Source organism: Mobula hypostoma, chromosome 23, assembly GCF_963921235.1.
Source record: "Mobula hypostoma chromosome 23, sMobHyp1.1, whole genome shotgun sequence".
Taxonomy (NCBI): domain Eukaryota; kingdom Metazoa; phylum Chordata; class Chondrichthyes; order Myliobatiformes; family Myliobatidae; genus Mobula; species Mobula hypostoma.
In genome coordinates this window covers 3,436,159-3,456,139 of record NC_086119.1, presented here as the reverse complement: position 1 = coordinate 3,456,139, position 19,981 = coordinate 3,436,159, and the positions used below count along the sequence as shown (strand labels likewise).

Sequence of the window (19,981 nt, the reverse complement as noted above, 5' to 3'; positions counted from 1 at the left end):
ATACAGGTGGGATATCAGAGGTTTTTCACACGGAGAGCGGGGCACTGCCAGCAAGGATGATGGGGGCGGATACAATAGGGCCTTTTAAGAGACTCCTAGATAGGTAAATGGAGCTTAGAAAAATAGAGGGCTATGCGGTAGGGAAATTCTGGGCAGTTTGGGGGTTACAAGGTCAACACAACATTGTAGGCCAAAGTTTCTAACTTCGATGTTTCTAGTCTCACCTGCCAGTGGAAACAACGCTCCTTTCCCTGTTACAATTTGATTTGTTTTAATAAGATCCCCGCTCATTCCTCGGAATTCCAATGCTCCGACACAGATCTGTTCCCACAACCTACAGAGTGGATTCAAGGACTCTTCATCTCAGATTCTCCATACTTACTGATTATTTATTATTATTATTCTCAGCTCGAGCTGGTAAATCCTGAGGGTTGGGCATAGTAAAACACATTTCTCAACTGCTAGGAATTTTCAGACTATTCTAGTGGTCTCGGGGCTTTCTGAAGATTTACAAAACTATTGCGGTGTAGGCCTAATTATTTAATACTGTTGTGTAGTGACTTTGGGATGATATAATTTGTAGATATTGCTATTGGGACAATGTATACTTGTTCATGTTCCATTGTCATTCAATTTCCTCCTTTCATTCAGCATATTTCTGGTGCTTTTCACGTTGATTTCTGTATGTCATGTGTGTTTGGAGTGTCTATATCTATGAAGTAAGTTGTTCTTGTTATATATCCTGTATATTATATCTGGACTGTTATTATGGATTGTCCCATTGGTAATAATAAATCAGTCGGAATATCATTTCTAGGACTCTGACTCTAAAACCAGATCAGGCTTGTATTTATAGTAAGGTATGGCGTCTTTTATGAGTTTGTATTCTAAAGCAGGATTTTGGTGAATGATGTTTGCCACTTGATTGTGCCTGTGGAATTAAACAGATTGAGTTCAAATGCTCATTATTATTTTCCTTTTTTTTTCTTTCTTTCAAATATTTTGCACCGTTTGATGCCTGTTGCACACTGGTTGTCGACCCTGAGTTTACCCACAAGAGGGTGAATTCATTGGTCATTCATTGATTCTGCTATGGTTATTGAGTTAACCCACCAGGGGATAAATCTCAAGCTGACATATCTGTTCTTTGATAATAAAGTTACTTTGAGGTGGTTCCTGGCTGTGGTGTGAAGCAGTGGTGGTCCCAGAATATTGGGTCAGCCATTCAGGACAGAACTGAGGAGATCATCTTCGCCAAGAGGGTAGTGAATCTGGAAGGTTTGACTGGGGAGTGGAGGCTGTGTCACCGTACATTTTCAAGGTAAGAGTAGATTGATTCTTACATACTAACGGTATGAATTAACAAGGTTACAGTGACGACAGTGAAGCAGTTAACACACCGTCACGCTTTACAACAGCAGTGATCACCGACTGAAGTTCAATTTCCACCGCTGTCTGTAAGGAGTTTGTTCAATCTCCACATGACCACGTGGGTTTCCTCCAGGTGCTCCAGTTTCCTCCCATGTTCAAAAATGTGTGGATAAGTGAACTGTGGACGTGCTACGGCAACACTTGTGGGCTGCCCCAGCACATCCTCGGACTGTGTCGGTCTTTGATACAAATGATGCATTTCACTCTGTTTCGATATTTTGATGTAAATGTGGCAAAATTAATCTTTACAGTGGTGCTAAGATAAAAATTCTGTCCCAGACATACTGAATCTAGGACAAACACGAGGGGCCAAATGGTCTCATACATGTTATATTTTATGCTCTTTATTATATTGAGGAGTAAGTATGAGGCACAAAACCAGCCAGATTTGCCCTGTTCTTCTACACAAATCTGCTGGGATTATCCACCTTATGGAGCAGATGAGATTATAATGTGGGGGTCCAAGGTCATTACGGACGTCTTTGTCTGTAAGGGGTTTGTACTTTATCCCTGTGACCGCGTGGGTTTCCTCCCACATTCCAGAAACATACAGATTAGGGTTAGTAATTTGTGGGCAAACTATGGAAGCATGGTGATACTTGCAGGCTGCCCCCAGCTCATTCTCAGACTGTGTTGGTTGTTGATATGAGCCACACATTTCACAGCATCTTTTGATGTACATGTGACATTAAAATGGGAGGGAAGGGTTAGATTGAAAAGGTCAGCACAACATTGGGCCTGTACTGTGCTGTAATGTTCTACTGCCTGTGCTGAAAGATTGTTGGAGAAATTGAAAACTCATCCAATTTCGCAGGATCAGGTCTCCCCTGGGGAAAGCTTGGTGCAATGAAACACTGCCAACAGAAACCAGCAGATAGCTGGTCTATTACGTGCTCAGGAGGGACAACTGATCCTGAGGCCGAGAGATCAGAACACAGGACAATAGAACAGAGGGATCTGGGAAAACAGGTCCAGAATTCCTTGAAAGTGGCATCACAGGTAGAAAGGATTCTAAAGAAAGCTTTTGGCCTTCGTCAATGTATTAATTACAGGAGTTGAAATGTTATATTGAAATTGTATAAGACATTGGGGAGACAAGATTTGGAGTGTTGTCTGCAGTTTTGCTCACCTACCTACAGGAAAAATGTAAATAAGATTGAAAGAGTACACAGAAAATTTGCAAGGATGTTGCTGGGACTTCAGAAAGGTTGAATAGAGCATCGGAGAATGAGGGGAGATTTGGTAGAGATATACACAATTATGTGGGAGGGGTACAATTAGAGGTGAAACTACAATTAGAGGTCATGGTTCAAGGTGAAAGGTGAAATGTTTAAAGAGGACGTCTTCAGAGGGTGGTGAGAGTGTGGAACGAGCTGCCAGCGACAGTGGTGGATGTGAGCTCGACTTCAACACTAAAGTGAAATTGAGGTAGGTACATGGATGGCAGAGGTACGGGGGTGGGGGGCAGTGGTCCAGGTATAGGTAAATGGGACTAGGCACAGACTAGATGGGCCAAAAGACTTGTTTCTGTGCTGTAGTGTGCTATTATATATTCAGTGGCCAATGTATTAGGTAAACATTATACCGAATAAGGTAAACACGAGGAATTCTGCAGATGATGGAAATTCAAGCAACACACATCAAAGTTGCTGGTGAACGCAGCAGGCCAGGCAGCATCTCTAGGAAGAGGTGCAGTCTATGTTTCAGGCCGAGACCCTTCATCAGGACTAACTGAAGGAAGAGCTGGTAAGAGATTTGAAAGAGATTTCAAATCTCTTACTATCTCTTCTTTCAGTTAGGGTCTCGGCCTGAAACGTCGACTGTAACTCTTCCTAGAGATGCTGCCTGGCCTGCGGCATTCACCAGCCACTTTGATGTGTGTTGATTATACTGAATAAAGTGGCCACTGAGTATATGTTTGTGGTCTTCTGCTGTAGCCCATGTTGTCACCATTGTTGTAACATGTGGCTAAGTTACTATCACCCTTTGGTCAGCTTGAACCAGTCTGGCCATTCCCCTTTGACCTCTCCATAACAAAGTGTTTTCACCCACAGAACTGCTGTTTTTTTGGTTTTGCACCATTCTCTGTAAACTCTAGAGATTGTTGTGTGTGTGAAAACCACACAACAGCAGTTTCTGAGATACTCAAACCACCCCATCTGGCACCAACACTCATTCCATGGTCAAAGTCACTTAGATCACATTTCTTCCCCATTCTGATGTTTGGTCTGAACAACAACTGAACCTCTTGACCATGTCTGCATGCTTTATGCGTTGAGTAGTTGTCACTTGGTTGGCTGCTTAGATATTTGCATTAACGAGCAGGTGTACCTAATAAAGAGGCCACTGAGTGTATATTCCAAGGGACAGCTTTATCTGGGATCGGCATTTCCAAAGCAGAGGTGACGACTTTCCAGCCAGTGTGGTCACTGTTGTAATGTAGGAAGCCTTCCAGCTACTCTATGCACAGCACAATCTCATTTCTTGGGTTAGTGAGATCATTCAGTGATCCTTGTTGAGGGGAAGGTCAGTATGGAGATGGGCTGAAGGGCCTATTTCTGTGTTGTGTTATTCTAGTGAGGGATAAACACGTCACTTCAGAATAATCAAGGGGCCTTTCCCACCCAACTTATATTTGTGGCCAGGACTGGCTTGACACTTCTAGGCCTTTTCTCTTCTGAGCGAAGAAGAACGAGAGGTGACCTGATAGAGATGTACAAGATGATAAGAGGCATACATAGAATGGACAGCCAGAGACTTGTTCCCAGGGTGAAAATGGCAAATACCAGGCGACATAATTTTAAGGTGACTGGTGGAAAGTCAGAGGTAGGATTTTTTTTTGGAGGGCAATGTGCTACCTGGAGCAGTGTAGAGGCAGACACGTGTTTAAAAGATGCTTAGATAGAAACATCGGAGGTTATGTGGGAGGGGTGAGTTAGAACAGTACAGACCCTTCGACCCACAAACTGTGCTGACCCTTTAACCTGTTCTATGTCTAACACCCAGTGGTCCAGCCAGCCTGTGTCCGTTGCGAGAAGTATTAGATGGGGACCACCTGTAACATCCCTTCCTGTCCCTCTTGAAGGGATCACACCAAGAGCTGATGTGATCTTGGGGTCCCGTCACTGGCAAGGCTGGATACTCGGTGATCAGCAGGTCCCGTGGTTGATGCCAAGGGGCCAATTGAAAGTACATTAACTGGTGCCCCAGACCTGCAAATCTCTGCGAGTCCACTGGGGTAGTTGAAGGGTCAATGTCTGTGTATCTGAGTCCACTGGCAGCTGGTGTCCCAGCTCTCTCCTCTACTGGGCAGAGTTTAAACTAGAATTGCTGGGGGGTGGGAACCGAACTGAAGAGATGGAGGAAGGGGTGGTTGGCTCACAAATAGGGAAAGCTTGGAGACAGTGCGAGAGGGAGGATAGGCAGGTGACAGAGAAGGGATATGCTCAGTCTGATGGTTTGAGATGTGTCTATTTTAATGCAAGAAGCATCATGAACAAAGTGGATGAGCTTAGAGTGTGAATCAATACTTGGAGCTATGATGTTGTGGCTCAGAGACAGGTATGGTAACTTCAAGTGCCGGGTTTTAGATGTTTCAGAAAGGACAGGGAGGGAGGCAGAAGAGGTGGGGGTGTGGCTCTGTTGATCAGAGATAGTGTCACGGCTGCAGAAAAGGAGGAACTCATGGAGGGATTGTCTATTAAGCCTCTGTGGGTGGAAGTTAGAAACAGGAAGGAGTCAATAACTCTACTGGGTGTTTTTTATGGACCACCCAATAGTAACAGGAACAGTGAGGAGCAGATAAGGAGACAGATTCTGGAAAGGTGTGATAATAACAGGGTTGTTGTTGTGGGAGTTTTAAATTTCTCAAATATTGATTGGCATGTCCCTAGAGCAAGGAGTTTAGACGGGGTGGAGTTTGTTAGGTGTGTTCAGGAAGGTTTCCTGACACAATATGTAGATAAACCTATAAGAGGAGAGGCTGTACTTGATCTGGTATTGGGAAATGAACCTGGTCAGGTGGTCTCCCAGCGGGAGAGCATTCTGGAGATAGTGATCACAATTCCATCTCCTTTAGCATAGCATTGGAGAGCGACAGGAACAGACAAGTTAGGAAAGCGTTTTATTGGAATAAGGGGAAATATGAAGCTATCAGGCAGGAACTTGGAAGCATAAATTGGGAACATTTGTTCTCAGGGAAATGTACGGCAGAAATGTAGCAAATGTCCAGGGAATATTTGTGTGGCGTTCTGCATAGGTACGTTCCAGTGAGACAGGGAAAGGACGGTAGGGTACAAGAACCGTGGTATACAAAGGCTGCTGAAAATCTGGTCAAGAAGAAGAGCTTACGAGAAGTTCAAAAAACTAGGTAATGATAGGAATCTACAAGATTATAAGGCTAGTAGGAAGGAGCTTAAGAATGAAATTAGGAGAGCCAGAAGGGGCCATGAGAAGGCCTTGGCAGACAGGATTAAGGAAAAACCCAAGGCATTCTACAAGTATGTGAAGAGCAAGAGGATAAGACGTGAGAGAATAGGACCAAAAAAGTGTGTATGGAACCGGGATAGCAGAGGTACCTAATGAATACTTTGCTTCAGTATTCACTATGGAAAAGGATTTTGGCGATTGTAGGGATGACCTACAGCAGACTGAAAAGCTTGAGCATAGATATTAAGAAAGAGGATGTGCAGGAGCTTTTGCAAAGCATCAAGTTGGATAAGTCACCAGGACCGGACGAGATGTACCCAAAATACTGTGGGAAGCGAGGGAGGAGATTGCTGAGCCTCTGGCAATGATCTTTGCATCATCAATGGGGATGGGAGAGGTTCTGGAGGATTGGAGGGTTGCGGATGTTGTTCCCTTATTCAGGAAAGTGGGTACAGATAGCCCAGGAAATTATAGGCCAGTAAGTCTTACTTCAGTGGTTGTTAAGTTGGTGGAAAAGATCCTGAGAGGCATAATATGATTAGGAATAGTCAGCATGGCTTTGTCAAAGGCAGGTCGTGCCTTATGAATCTAACTGAATTTTTTGAGGATGTGACTAAACACGTTGATGAAGGTAGAGCAGTAGATGTAGTGTATATGGATTTCAGCAAGACATTTGATAAGGTACCCCATGCAAGGCTTATTGAGAAAGTAAGGAGGCATGGGATCCAAAGGAACCTTGCTTTGTGGATCCAGAATTGTCTTGCCCACAGAAGGTAGAGTGGTTGTAGACGGGTCATATTCTGCATGGAGGTCGGTGACCAGTAGTGTGCCTCAGGGATCTGTTCTGGGACCCCTTCTCTTCGTGATTTTTATAAATCACCTGGATGAGGAAATGGAGGGATGGGTTAGTAAATTTGCTGATGACACAAAGGTTGGGAGTGTTGTGAATAGTGTGGAGGGCTGTCAGAGGTTACAGTGGGACATTGATAGGATGCAAAACTGGGCTGAGAAGTGGCAGATGGAGTTCAACCCAGATAAGTGTGGGGTTGGTTCATTTTGGTAGGTCAAATATGATGGCAAAATATAGTATTAATGTTAGAGTGGAGGATCAGAGGGATCTTGGGGTCTGAGTCCATAGGACAGTCAAAGCTGCTGCGCATGTTGACTCTGTGGTTAAGAAGGCATTCGGTGCATTGGCCTTCATCAACTGTGGGATTGAATTTAAGAGCCCAGAGGCTAGGTTACAGGTATATAGCACCCTGGTCAGACCCCACTTGGAGTACTGTGCTCAGTTCTGGTCACCTCACCACAGGATGGATGTGGAAACTATAGAAAGGGTGCAGAGGAGACTTACAAAGATGTTGCCTGGATTGGGAAGCATGCCTTACGAGAATAGGTTGAGTGAACTTGGCCTTTTCTCCTTGGTGTGACAGAGGATGAGAGGTGACCTGATAGAGGTGTATAAGATGATGAGAGGCATTGATTGTGTGGATAGCAGAGGCTTTTTCCCCAGGGCTGAAATGGCTATCATGAGACAGCATAGTTTTAAGGTGCTGGGGAGTAGGTACAGAGGAGATGTCAGGGGTAAGTTTTTTTACGCAGAGAGTGGTGAGTGTGTGGAATGGGCTGCCGGTGATGATGGTGGAGGTGGATATGATAGGGTCTTTTAAGAGACTCCTGGACAGGTACATGGAGCTCAGAAAAACAGAGGGCTATGGGTAACCCTAGGTAATTTCTAAGGTAAGGACATGTTTGACACAGCTTTGTGGGCTGAAGGGCCTGTATTGTGCTGTAGGTTTTCCAGGTCTGCAAATCTCTGCGAGTCCACCGGGGTAGCTGAAGGGCCAAAGTCTGTGTGTCCGAGTCTGAATCCTGAGTCCACTGGAGGCCGGAGAATGTGTACTGTCGGGGTTAGAGGAGCATGGAAGGAGAAATGGGGTTGGTGTCGCTGCTGTTGTTTTGTTGCTTGTCATGTTGTGCTGAACGTTGTGGACATGCTATGTTGGCACCAGATTGTGTGATGACACTTGTGGGCTGTCCTCAGCACATCCTGAAGTTGTGTTGGTTATTAACATAAATTACTCATTTCACTGTATGTTTTGAACATGTGACAATTAAACTTGAACCTTGAGATCAGATCAGAGGGTTGCTGGCCGACATCACAGAGCCAATCCACTGATGGTAACTCCTGCCCTGGCCGGAAACATCTCACCCAAAGGAATTCAGGGACCCTGCAGACAGAGCCAGTATGAACTGCCCACCCTCTACGCCCCAGTCACCATGAGTGTGGAGCAGCACGTATGACAGGCTCCAAGCTGAAATAACTGCTCCCCATCAACACAGTCTAGGATCTTCCTTATATTGCGAATGTAAAGACAGCCTTTGGCACATTGGCCTTTCTTAAATCAAAGTATTGAGAATAGAAGTTGGGATATTATGTTGAAGTTGTACAAGATATTGGTGAGGCCAAATGTGAAGTATGGTGTGCAGTTTTGATACCTACCTACATGAAAGATGTGAACAAGATTGAAAGAGTACAGAGACAATTTACGAAGATATTGCTGGGACTTCGGGAAGTTTGAATAGAGCACCAGAGATCAAGGGTCCTGAGTTAAAGGGCAAAGGTTGAATAGGTTAGAACTTTCTTCATAGGAGAATGAGGGGAGATTTGATAGAGGTAAATGCAAGCAAGTATTTTCCACTGAGGTTGGGAAAGACAAGAACTACAGGTCATGGGTTAAGGGTGAAAGGTGAGATGTTTTAAGGGAATCTGAGGGGAAACTCCTTCTCTCAGAGGGCGGTGAGAGTGTGGAACGAGCTGCCAGCACAAGTGGTGGGTTCAGATTTGATTTCAACATTTAAGAGAAGTTTGGAAAGGTACATGGACGACTGATTAATAGTTCAGCACAGACTAAATGGGCCAAAGGGCCTGTTTCTGTGCTGTAGTGCTCTGTGACTCTGTCAACCCTGAACAGATTGAACAAACCGATACTTCAGGGCCAGTTTGTTGTTTATGCTGGATAAACTGCCTCAGACTGGGGGACAGTCTAGTGCCGTCTCCACAGCTTCCGTACCCCCGTCAGTCACGGAAACTTCCATACCCCCATCAGGTGCGGAAACTGAAGAGTCCTCACCCCCTGAATGAGGACAAATGGTATTGCTGTTCCAGAAATCCTAATGAACACCTATAAATCATTACCGTGCTTGGATCTACAAAGCTGCTTCATTCAGCTTGAATTGGTTAATAATGAGTCGATTAAACACAACATTACAAGGTCAAAAAAGAACATTTACTCAAGAGCAGTCCTGTCTGACTAAATGGCTCACATCAGGGAGCTGGACAGATGTGAACACTAAGACGAGGGGGGGGAGGGGGGAAAGGGTGGGGGGAGAGGGGGGGAAGGGTGGGGGGAGAGGGGGGGAAGGGTGGGGGGAGAGGGGGGGGAAGGGTGGGGGGAGAGGGGGGGAAGGGTGGGGGGAGGGGGAAAGGGTGGGGGGAGAGGGAAAGGGTGGGGGGAGAGGGGGGAAGGGGGTTGGAGAGGGGGTTAGGGGAGAAGGGGGGTTAGGGAAGAGGTGGGGTTGGAGAGGGGGGAAAGGGGTAGGGGTGACAGGGGGGAAGGGGAGGGGGGTAGGGGTGAGGGGAGAAGGAGGATGGAGAGAAGGGGGTTGGAGAGGGGGAAAGGACGGGTGAGGGGAGAAGGGGGAAAGGGGTAGGGGATGTAGAGGGGGTAGAGGTGAGGGGAGAAGGGGGTTGGGTTGAGGGGGTAGGGGATGGAGAGGGGGTAGGGGGATGGAGAGGGGGAAGGAGGGGAAGGGGTAGGGGTGAGAGGGAGGAAGGGGGATGGGTGGGGGAAAGGGGGAGGGGAGGTGGAGGTGAGAAAGTAGGGGAGGGGTGAGAGAGAGTAGGGGAGGGGTGAGGTGGAGGGAGATAGGGAGGGTGGGAGACAGGAAGAGGGAAAAGGTAGGGGAGTTGAAAGAATAATGCCATGCGAAGGAGCTGGGATGAGAGGGACATATCAACGTAGCAGAGAAACGAAGTGGAACAGGGTGACCATAAGATGAGAAATGCCAGGTATTACATTACCCAACACAATGCGATGTGTGGACCTCGGATCTCAGCTCCAAATATACCAAGCACGAAGTGTCTGCCTGTTGTACATACAATCTAGACACAAAGTACTTACAATAGCAACGGCACAGAGGGTTGCGTTTCAGTGCATGTACAACAAACACAGCCCCCACCACCCCCGTCCCGACTCTCCTTGGCCCGCCTTCAGTGCCCTGGCCTTTGCCATGCTTTGGGGGAAAGCAAATCATCGCTCTCTCATGAGATGTAATTTGGTGGAAACACAGGAACTCAGCAGGTCAGGAAGCACCGATGGAGGGGGGTAAACAGTCAACGTTTTGGGCTGAGACCTTTCATTAGAATCTTCCTTTCCCATCCTGATGAAGGGTCCCAGCCCCGAGACATCGACTGTTTATCCACAGATGCTGCCTGACCCACTGAGTTCCTCCAGCATTTGGTGAGCATTGCTCTGGATTTCCAGCATCTGCAGAACCTGGTGTTTTAATTCTGGCGACACTTGCTGTATTCTCTGTGGATAATGTGTGAGGTAACAGAAGACTGCATGCTCTCTGATCCAGCGCGATTCCGTGGCATCCACCACCCCAATAAATTAGATCTCACAGAATCAAAACTGCAGGTCGCAGTGCATCCTCTTCAATCCACCTTTTGTCTCCACTTACGATCCGTCCCTGCCTTCACCAGTGACAGCACGATGGGGACACACATGGGCAGGAACAGCGGAATGTAAATGGCAAACTTCTGATCGTCCGGGAAGTACAGGAGGTGCAGGAGTGAAGGATCGAAGAAGGCTTTCTCAGACGAGGTGATGGCCTCCTTGCTGGCTTGGAAGGCAGCCAAGAGCCTCCCAGCCTCCAGTTCCTCGAGCGACTGCTGCACAGAAGCCACAGCGCTGTATACCTGGTGTTACAGAGAAGGAACAACAAGCTGGAGATTAGCCGAGTAGGAAGCAGATTATAGAGTGATACTGCACGAAGCTGGTGCTTCACCCCATCTGGTCCGTGTCAAACTATTATTCTGCCTAGTCCTATCAGCCCACACCCAGCCATCCACGTACCTATCCAAATTTCTCTTAAGTGTTGAAATCAAACCCACATTCACCATTTCCACTGGCAGCTCATTCCGCACTCTCATCAACCCCCTACAGAAGTTGTTCCCCTTAAATATTTCACCTTTCACCCTTAACCTATAACCTCTAGTTTTCATCCCACCCAACCTGAGTGGAAGAAGCCTGCTTGCATCCACCCTGTTTATACCCCTCATTATTTTGTCTACCTCTATCAAATCTCCCTCATTCTCCTCTGCTCTGGGGAATAAAGTCTTAACCTGTTCAACCTTTCCCTCGAACTCAGTCCTCAAATCCCAGCAGCATCCCTGTAAATTTTCTCTGCACTCTTTCAAGCTTATTTACTTCTTTCCTGTACATAGGTGAGCCGAACTGCACACAATTCTCCAGATTAGGCCTCACCAACGCCTCACACCACCGCAACACGACACAAGGAGGGAGGAGGGAAGTGCTAACACTGGAGTTAACATGCAATGTGTTCTCATTACAGGCTGACAGCATTCACTATGCCAGCTCTCCAATCAGGCAACACTTCGCCTTTTCTTGTCTAACTGCCTTTTAAATTCCTCAGTCCGATTCCACTGACCTCTCAAGCAGCTTCAAATTCCTGGAACATAACACTCCCTCTGACTATCAACCCCTTCCACCACCGATTATCATCCCTACAGCAACAACGGTCTTATGAATGAAAGGGTTAACGTATGAGGAACATTTGATTGCTCTGGGCCGGTACTTGCTGGAGTTCAGAAGAGTGAGGGGGGAATCTCACTGACGCCTATCAAATATTGAAAGATCGAGATAGAGTGGGTGTGGAGAGGATGTTTCCTATAGTGGGGGAGTCTAGGACCAGAGGACACAGATAGAGTGGGTGTGGAGAGGATGTTTCCTATAGTGGGGGAGTCTCAGACCGGAGGACACAAATAGAGTGGGTGTGGAGAGGATGATTCCTATAGTGGGGAAGTCTAGGACCAGAGGACACAGATAGAGTGGATGTGGAGAGGACGTTTACTACAGTGGGGGAGTCTAGGACCAGAGGGCACAGATAGAGTGGGTGTGGAGAGGATGTTTCCTATAGTGGAGGAGTCTAGGACCAGAGGACACAGATAGAGTGGGTGTGGAGAGGATGTTTCCTATAGTGGGGGAGTCTAGGACCAGAGGACACAGATAGAGTGGGTGTGGAGAGGATGATTCCTATAGTGGGAGAGTCTAGGACCAGAGGACACAGATAGAGTGGATGTGGAGAGGACGTTTACTACAGTGAGGGAGTCTAGGACCAGAGGGCACAGATAGAGTGGATGTGGAGAGGATGTTGTCTATAGTGGGGGAGTCTAGGACCAGAGGGCACAGATAGAGTGGATGTGGAGAGGATGTTTCCTACAGTGGGGTGTCTAGGACCAGAGGACACAGCTTCAGAGGGACGTCCATTTAGAACAGAGATGAGCCAGAATTTCTTTAGCCAGAGGATGGTGAATCTGTGGAATTCATCGCCACAGATGACTGTGGAGATCAAGTCATTAAGTATATTTAAAGCAAGGGTTTATAGGTTCTTGCTTATTCAGGGCATTAAAGGTTACAGGGAGAAGGCACAGGAGAATGGGGGTTGAGAGGGCTGACCGGATGTGCACTGAGAGCGGTAAGCGTAAAGGAGTTGGGGGCTTACTGTTCTGGTTAACAACGGATGGTGCAATCCGGGTCATATTACGATCGAGGAACGTGTTTGTAGACCGGATATTGAACTTTTTGCTGTTGGACTCCGGCCGTATTCCACCGAGATACAACACTGGGCAGCACGGGAGGTCGTTCCTGCCTGTGGCCATCGAACGTGCAGCTCCTCCCGTGGAGGGTCAGACACCCTGAGCCAATAGACTGGTCCTGGACTTATTTCCATCTGGCATAGTTTGCATTTAGTTGTTTGTTTGTTGTTTTTGTATTGCTATATTTATGCTCTATTCTTGGTTGGTGCGGCTGTAATGAAACCCAATTTCCCTCGGGATCATAAAGTATACCTATCTATCTATCTATCTATAAATCAGCCATGATGGAATGGAGGAGAGGACGTGATGGGCTCATTCTGCTCCTATGTCTTATGGTCTTTGTTGCGTATTTGATATTTCAATATTTGAGTAATCTTATATATGTTGATTAAGCTTTCCTGTTGGTTTAAAGAATTAATTACGGGTTAAGTGTATAAATACGTGAATTACATACATCATCACGCTACCCCGTGATACGTGCTGACTTCGCTTAAACTCAAAGGTGCACCCACATTTCGGACTCCCGTGTTTTCCTTTGAATTAGTTTAATGTTTTGAACTTACAAAATAATCACCTCATAACTTATTCTCCATTTCAGAATATCCTGAACCACACCAAGGGACACTGATTTCTGAGCAGACCGGTTTCTCAGAATCCACCCAGTCTGGTGCCCTGGCTGGGGCTAATCTCAACCCCTCACTGACAGTAGACACCAGGTGAAGGAGCATTACCCCTTGTACGAAGGCAGTGGAGAGTCAGACAAGGCACCGTGGACGTGTACAGCCACACAAAGCGGTGGACATGAGGGTGAAAAGAACCCCCTACCTCAGAGGCAATGTTGTCATTGATCACGATGTTCCCAATTTCGTCGATGAGCTGTGCCAGGGAGGTCAGTGTGTTTGTGGCTGTGGCGATGTTTTCCACAGTCCTGATGCAGAGGAGACGGTCGGTCTCCCAGTCAGTGACGACCATGTTGCCGGGGCTTTGGATGACAGTGTCCGGAGGGGGCTGCACCTTCTGTATCCCCATCAACAACCTGGCAGCAGGGAGAAGACGGACAGGAAGTGTGAACGTGAGAGAAGAAAAAGCAGGTCACTTGCCCTTTCACACTTGTTCTGCATAGGGTGCAGAAAGAGGCCATTCGCCCATCTCGACGGTGCTAAATTGATTTTTTGCCCAGTCCCATCGAGCTGCACCCGGACCATTGCCCTCCATACCCCTCCCATCCATGCACCTATCCAAACTTCTCTCATATGTTGAAATCAAACCCACATTCATCCTCTGAGTGAAAACATTCCTCCTCAGGCTCCCCTTAAATATTTCACATTTCACCCTTAACCTACAACCTTCAGCTCTAGTCTCACCCAACCTCAGTGGAAAAAGCCTATCTGCATTCACCTTATCTATACCCCTCATATTTTTGTTTACCCGTTATCAACTCTCCTCTCAACCCAGGGAATGAAGCCCTAACCTATTGAACCTTTGCCTGTCACTCAGACCCTCAAGACCCAGCAATGTCCTTGCAGGACAGAGTCCTCAGAGGGAGCAACAACGTTTACACATGGGGGAGGCAGAGCGCGAACCAATACGTGAATAGCTGTGAGTAGTTCACAGCGTATGTAAAGAGCTCCTATTGGCCAGTTGAATGCTCTTGACAAGTTTTAAGTGTTGATTAGAATGAATTTTGTCATTTAAAGACATTTCATTGAATAACTGCGTTGTAACAAAACAGCACTTTGCGGGATCAGAGTGTTTGTATGTTCTTCCCGTGATCACGTGGGTTTCCTCCGGGTGCTCTGGTTTCCTCCCACAGTCTAATGGCATACTGGTTAGTAGGTTAATTGGTCATTGTAAATTGTCCTGCGATTAGACTAGGGTGAAATAGGTGGGTTGTTGGACAGTGTGGTTTATTGGGCCGGAAGGCCTGTTCCACGCTGTATCTCTAAATAAATAAATAGGGTCTTGGCCAGAAACGTTGATGCTTCATTCCTCTCCATAGATGCTGAGTTCCTCCAGCAGTTTGTGTGTTACTCAGTGCTACAATCATGTGCACACAAATCATCCAACAGACACCTACTGGATACGGTAGACTGTGTGTTAGAGCAGGTGGGTGGGAAGCGGATGACAGGAGAGAGTAAATCGCTGGGCTACTTGGAAAAGGGGAGCCAATGGGAGCCAGCAATGAGGCAAATGGCCCTCGTTCTGTGTCAGAGTCAGCAGTTAAGCAAATTCACTCCAAACTGACATTATAAACCCAGGTTTCACCGTCCTTTGAAAGATGCGACGTTCCTGAGAATGCAAGGTTTCTTATCTTCCTTACCTCAGCTGAGACAGAAACACCTCCATCACTCGAGCCATGTCCACCTTGACCGAAACTGGGAGGAGAGTTTTGTTCACCTGCTGCTGGTCCACATTGTAAATCTGACCAGAAACAAGATTCAACACTCTTCAGTACACAAGTGTAGAAGAGAATGAAATAATTGTTACTGTAGCCTGAAAAGCTCATAAAGAACACAATAAATATAAATACATCAGATTAGCTTACATAGACAGACTGATTGCATGTACAGTACTCGACTGTAGCTATCAGAATCAGGTTTATTATTACTAGTGTGTCATGAAATGTGTTGTTTTGCAGCAGCAGTACATAATAAAAAACTATAAATTACAGTAAGAAATATACTTATACATTAAATTAGTTGTGCAAAAAAGAGAAAAACCGTTGAGGTAGTGTACATGTCTTCATCGTTCATTGAGGAATCTGATGGTGGGAAGAAGCTGTACAGGAGTGTCCGTACAAGGTGACTTTGACAGGAAATGATGAAATAGCGGTGGTCGTGTGGTTGAAACTACTCCAAAAACACAGCACATGTCACTGATGTAATGTGGCTGACGATATTTATAAAACTCTGCAGTCAAACTCCTCATTGAACAATCAGGAAGTCAAGGCCTTTCTCTCTCACAACACCTTCATAAACTCCTCACCTTTGTCACTAACTTCGATCCTCAGTGCTGGCTACTGCCAATCCCTCCCCACTGAAGTAGCCATTTGTTCATTACCATGTTGATGCTTGTGGGAGCTTTAGAACATAGAACAGTACAGTCCAGTACTGAGCCTTCAGCCTATGACATTGTGTCAACCTTTTAAATCTACTCTAATATCAATCTAACCCTTCCCTTCCCACATAACCCTCCACTTGTCTATCATCCATGTACCTATCTAAAAGTCCCTTCGATGTCCCTGATGTATCTGGCTCTAGCACCACCCCAGCAGCGCGTTCCACACGCTCACCACTGTGTAAAAAAAAGCTACATCTGACATCCCCCCCCCACCCCCCGATACGTTCCTCTGACCACCTTAAAATGATGTCCCCTCGTATTAGCTGTCTCCACCATGGGAAAAAGTCTCTGTCTGTCCACCAGATCTATGCCTCCCATCATCTTCTACACCTCTATCAACTCACCGCTCATCCTCCTTCGCTCCAAAGAGAAAAGCCCTAGCTCACTCAGCCTTTCCTGATAAGACATGCTCTCTAATCCAGGCAGCATCCTGGAAAATCTCCTCTACACTCTCTCTACAGCAGGGGTTCCCAACTGTTTTTATGCCATGGACTCGTACCATTAACCGAGGGGTCCGTGCACCCCAGGTTGGGTATCCCCTGCTCTAAAACTTACTCACCTTCCTATAATGAGGCAACCAGAACCGAACACAATATTCCAAGTGTGATCTAAGCAGCGTTTTACAGACTTGCAATGTTACCTCATGTCTCTCGTACACAGTCCCCTTGCACGAACCTTATCTTCTCTGCCAAAGTTTGACACTGGACTCTAACCTCTGACCAACCAATGCCGTCAGGTTGACTGGTTTATTAGAGGAACAAAGCAAGTGACTCCAAACAACAGGAATTCTGCAGATGCTGGAAATTCAAGCAACACACATCAAAGTTGCTGGTGAACGCAGCAGGCCAGGCAGCATCTCTAGGAAGAGGTGCAGTCGATGTTTCAGGCCGAGACCCTTCGTCAGGACTAACTGAAGGAAGAGTGAGTAAGGGATTTGAAAGTTGGAGGGGGAGGAGGAGATCCAAAATGATAGGAGAAGACAGGAGGGGGAGAGATGGAGCCAAGAGCTGGACAGGTGATAGGCAAAAGGGGATACGAGAGGATCATGGGACAGGAGGTCCGGGAAGAAAGACAAGGGGGGGGGACCCAGAGGATGGGCAAGGGGTATATTCAGAGGGACAGAGGGAAAAAAAGGAGAGTGAGAGAAAGAATGTGTGTATAAAAATAAATAACGGATGGGCTCCGAGGGGGAGGTGGGGCATTAGCGGAAATTAGAGAAGTCGATGTTCATGCCATCAGGTTGGAGGCTACCCAGACGGAATATAAGGTGTTGTTCCTCCAACCTGAGTGTGGCTTCATCTTTACAGTAGAGGAGGCCGTGGATAGACATGTCAGAATGGGAATGGGATGTGGAATTAAAATGTGTGGCCACTGGGAGATCCTGCTTTCTCTGGCGGACAGAGCATAGGTGTTCAGCAAAGCGGTCTCCCAGTCTGCGTCAGGTCTCACCAATATATAAAACGCCACATCGGGAACACCGAATGCAGTATATCACCCCAGCCGACTCACAGGTGAAGTGTTGCCTCACCTGGAAGGACTGTTTGGGGCCCTGAATGGTGGTAAGGGAGGAAGTGTAAGGGCATGTGTAGCACTTGTTCCGCTTACACGGATAAGTGCCAGGAGGGAGATCAGTGGGGAGGGATGGGGGGAACGAATGGACAAGGGAGTGGCGTAGGGAGCGATCCCTGCGGAAAGCGGGGGGGGGGAGGGAAAGATGTGCTTAGTGGTGGGATCCCGTTGGAGGTGGCGGAAGTTACGGAGAATAATATGTTGGACCCGGAGGCTGGTGGGGTGGTAGGTGAGGACCAGGGGAACCCTATTCCTAGTGGGGTGGTGGGAGGATGGAGTGAGAGCAGATGTACGTGAAATGGGGGAGATGCGTTTAAGAGCAGAGTTGATAGTGGAGGAAGGGAAGCCCCTTTCTTTAAAAAAGGAAGACATCTCCCTCGTCCTAGAATGAAAAGCCTCATCCTGAGAGCAGATGCGGCTTCAACTTCACCACCCCTCTCTCCTGTTCCAAACTCACTCCCTCTGAACACACTGCCCTTCACTCTCTCTGTACTAATCCCAACCTCACCATCGAACCCGCAGACAAAGGTGGTGTCGTAGTAGCCTTCCGGACGGAAAGTTACTGCAAAGTAAGCCCTCGCTCACTCAACCATTCCTCAGGACATGCCTGCTTCTCATTTACTGCCATCATGGTGGAGATACAGGTCCACAAAAATACAGCTTCTTCCTCTCCACCATCAGGTTTCTGCCCACTATCTCACTATGAAACTACCTCATTGGCTTTGCTCTCTCTATGCACCACTTACTTAATAAGTCAAGTCAAGTCAAGTCACTTCTTATTGTCATTTCAACCATAACTGCTGGTACAGAACATAGTAAAAATGAGACAATGTTTTCCAGGACCATGGTGCTACATGAAACAATACAAAAACTACACTGACCTACGTAAAACAGCACAAAAACTACACTAGACTACAGACCTACCCAGGACTGCATAAAGTGCACAAACAGTGCAGGCACTACGATAAATAATAAATAATAAACAAGACAGCAGGCACAGTAGAGGGTATAGTAGGTTGGTGTCAAGCCAGGCTCTGGGTATTGAGGAGTCTAGTGATAAATATCTACAGCAGTGGGCAAAAGTCTTAGGCACATGCTGTATATGTAGGCAGGGTGCCTGAGACTTTTCGCAATCCTGTAGGAATTTTATGTAACTGCTGCCACAAAATAAAAACAAATTTCCTGAGATACGTGAGTGATGATAAACCTGATTCTGAAATGAGAGTGGGAAGGGAGCAGGGAGGGCGGAATCATAGCTGAGAAAAGGAGAAAGGGAAGGGAAGGGAGCAGGAAGCATCAGAGAGACTTTCTGTAATGATCGATTGGAATCAAATGACCTTGCCTGGTGAGTCAGGGCTGGCTGTGTCTGTACTTGCACCACCAGCACCTCTCTGCCACCTGTCCCACACCCCTCCTGCGGCACTCCACCCTCACCATTCCCAACACCCTTCGCTCTCGCCAGATTTATAAACTCGCTCCACTCCACATTGACAAATACAGTACTGAGCAAATGTCTTAGGCACCATAGCCGTGTGTGTTTGTGTCTAGGACCTTTACTGTATACACACACACAGTATACCTCATTGTAATTTATAGTGATTTTTAATATATTGCACTTTTTTTCTTCTACATTATGTATTGCATTGAACTGCTGCTGCTAAGTTAACAAATTTCACGACACATGCTGGTGATAATAAATCTGATTCAGAGGCACTGATATAGCTGACAATAAGCCAAACAAGGCAGCACATTCAAAGCTTAGAAACAATGGGCAGGAAATGGTTAAAGAGTTGGTGCAGGAGGGACACTGCCTTAGCAAGAACCAGGGTGACAGACACACACACACACAGACACACACACACACACACACACACACACACAGACACACACACACACACAGACACACACACACACACACACAGATTAGACCGCCTGTTAAAACCATGCTGTCAATTAAACGAACTGGAAGGGGACAAATTTTGTGGTATTTATGTTGATGGTGCTTGTAATAATGCTTATGGCTGATTTTGTTACCAACTCTGCTGGTTACAAATGCAGCAAATGAAGAGGAATCACCCTGGATTCAGGGATTTTGCAGATGGGGGGCCTTCTCTGGAAAAACAGGAAATTAAACGGTGCTATTTTCAGCTACGCTGCGCTCAGACTGATGCAGGGAGCGGCTCAGAAACACGGTCGCTATGGCCACTGTTGCTACGGATACTGCTTCATAGAACAGAACAGCACAATACTGGCCCTTCGGCCCACAATGTTGTGCTGACCTTTCAGTCCAGCAACGGAGGATGAGAGGTGACCTGATAGAGGTATATAAGATGATGAGAGGCATTGATCGTGTGGATAGTCAGAGGCTTTTCCCCAGGGCTGAAATGACTAACATGACAGGGCACAGTTTTAAGGTGCTGAGGAGTAGGTAAAGAGGAGATGTCAGGGGTAAGTCTTTTACGCAGAGAGTGGTGAGTGCGTGGAATGGGCTGCTGGCGACGGCGGTGGAGGTGGATATGATAGGGTCTT

General features: G+C 46.8%; 1 protein-coding gene across 1 annotated transcript in view; it reads right to left on the bottom strand.

Annotated features, from left to right (window-relative positions):
* Window positions 1-9,156: 9,156 nt before the first annotated feature.
* The window catches only part of pigs (phosphatidylinositol glycan anchor biosynthesis, class S), a 49,611-nt gene continuing 38,786 nt past the window's right edge, over window positions 9,157-19,981 (bottom strand). The window contains exons 9-11 of the mRNA XM_063031691.1: window positions 15,084-15,184; window positions 13,589-13,799; window positions 9,157-10,843 (exon numbers count right to left, since the gene is read on the bottom strand). Of these exons, the coding sequence (XP_062887761.1) occupies window positions 10,580-10,843; window positions 13,589-13,799; window positions 15,084-15,184 (576 nt within the window). The 3' untranslated portion in view covers window positions 9,157-10,579. The remainder of the gene's footprint in view (window positions 10,844-13,588; window positions 13,800-15,083; window positions 15,185-19,981) is intronic.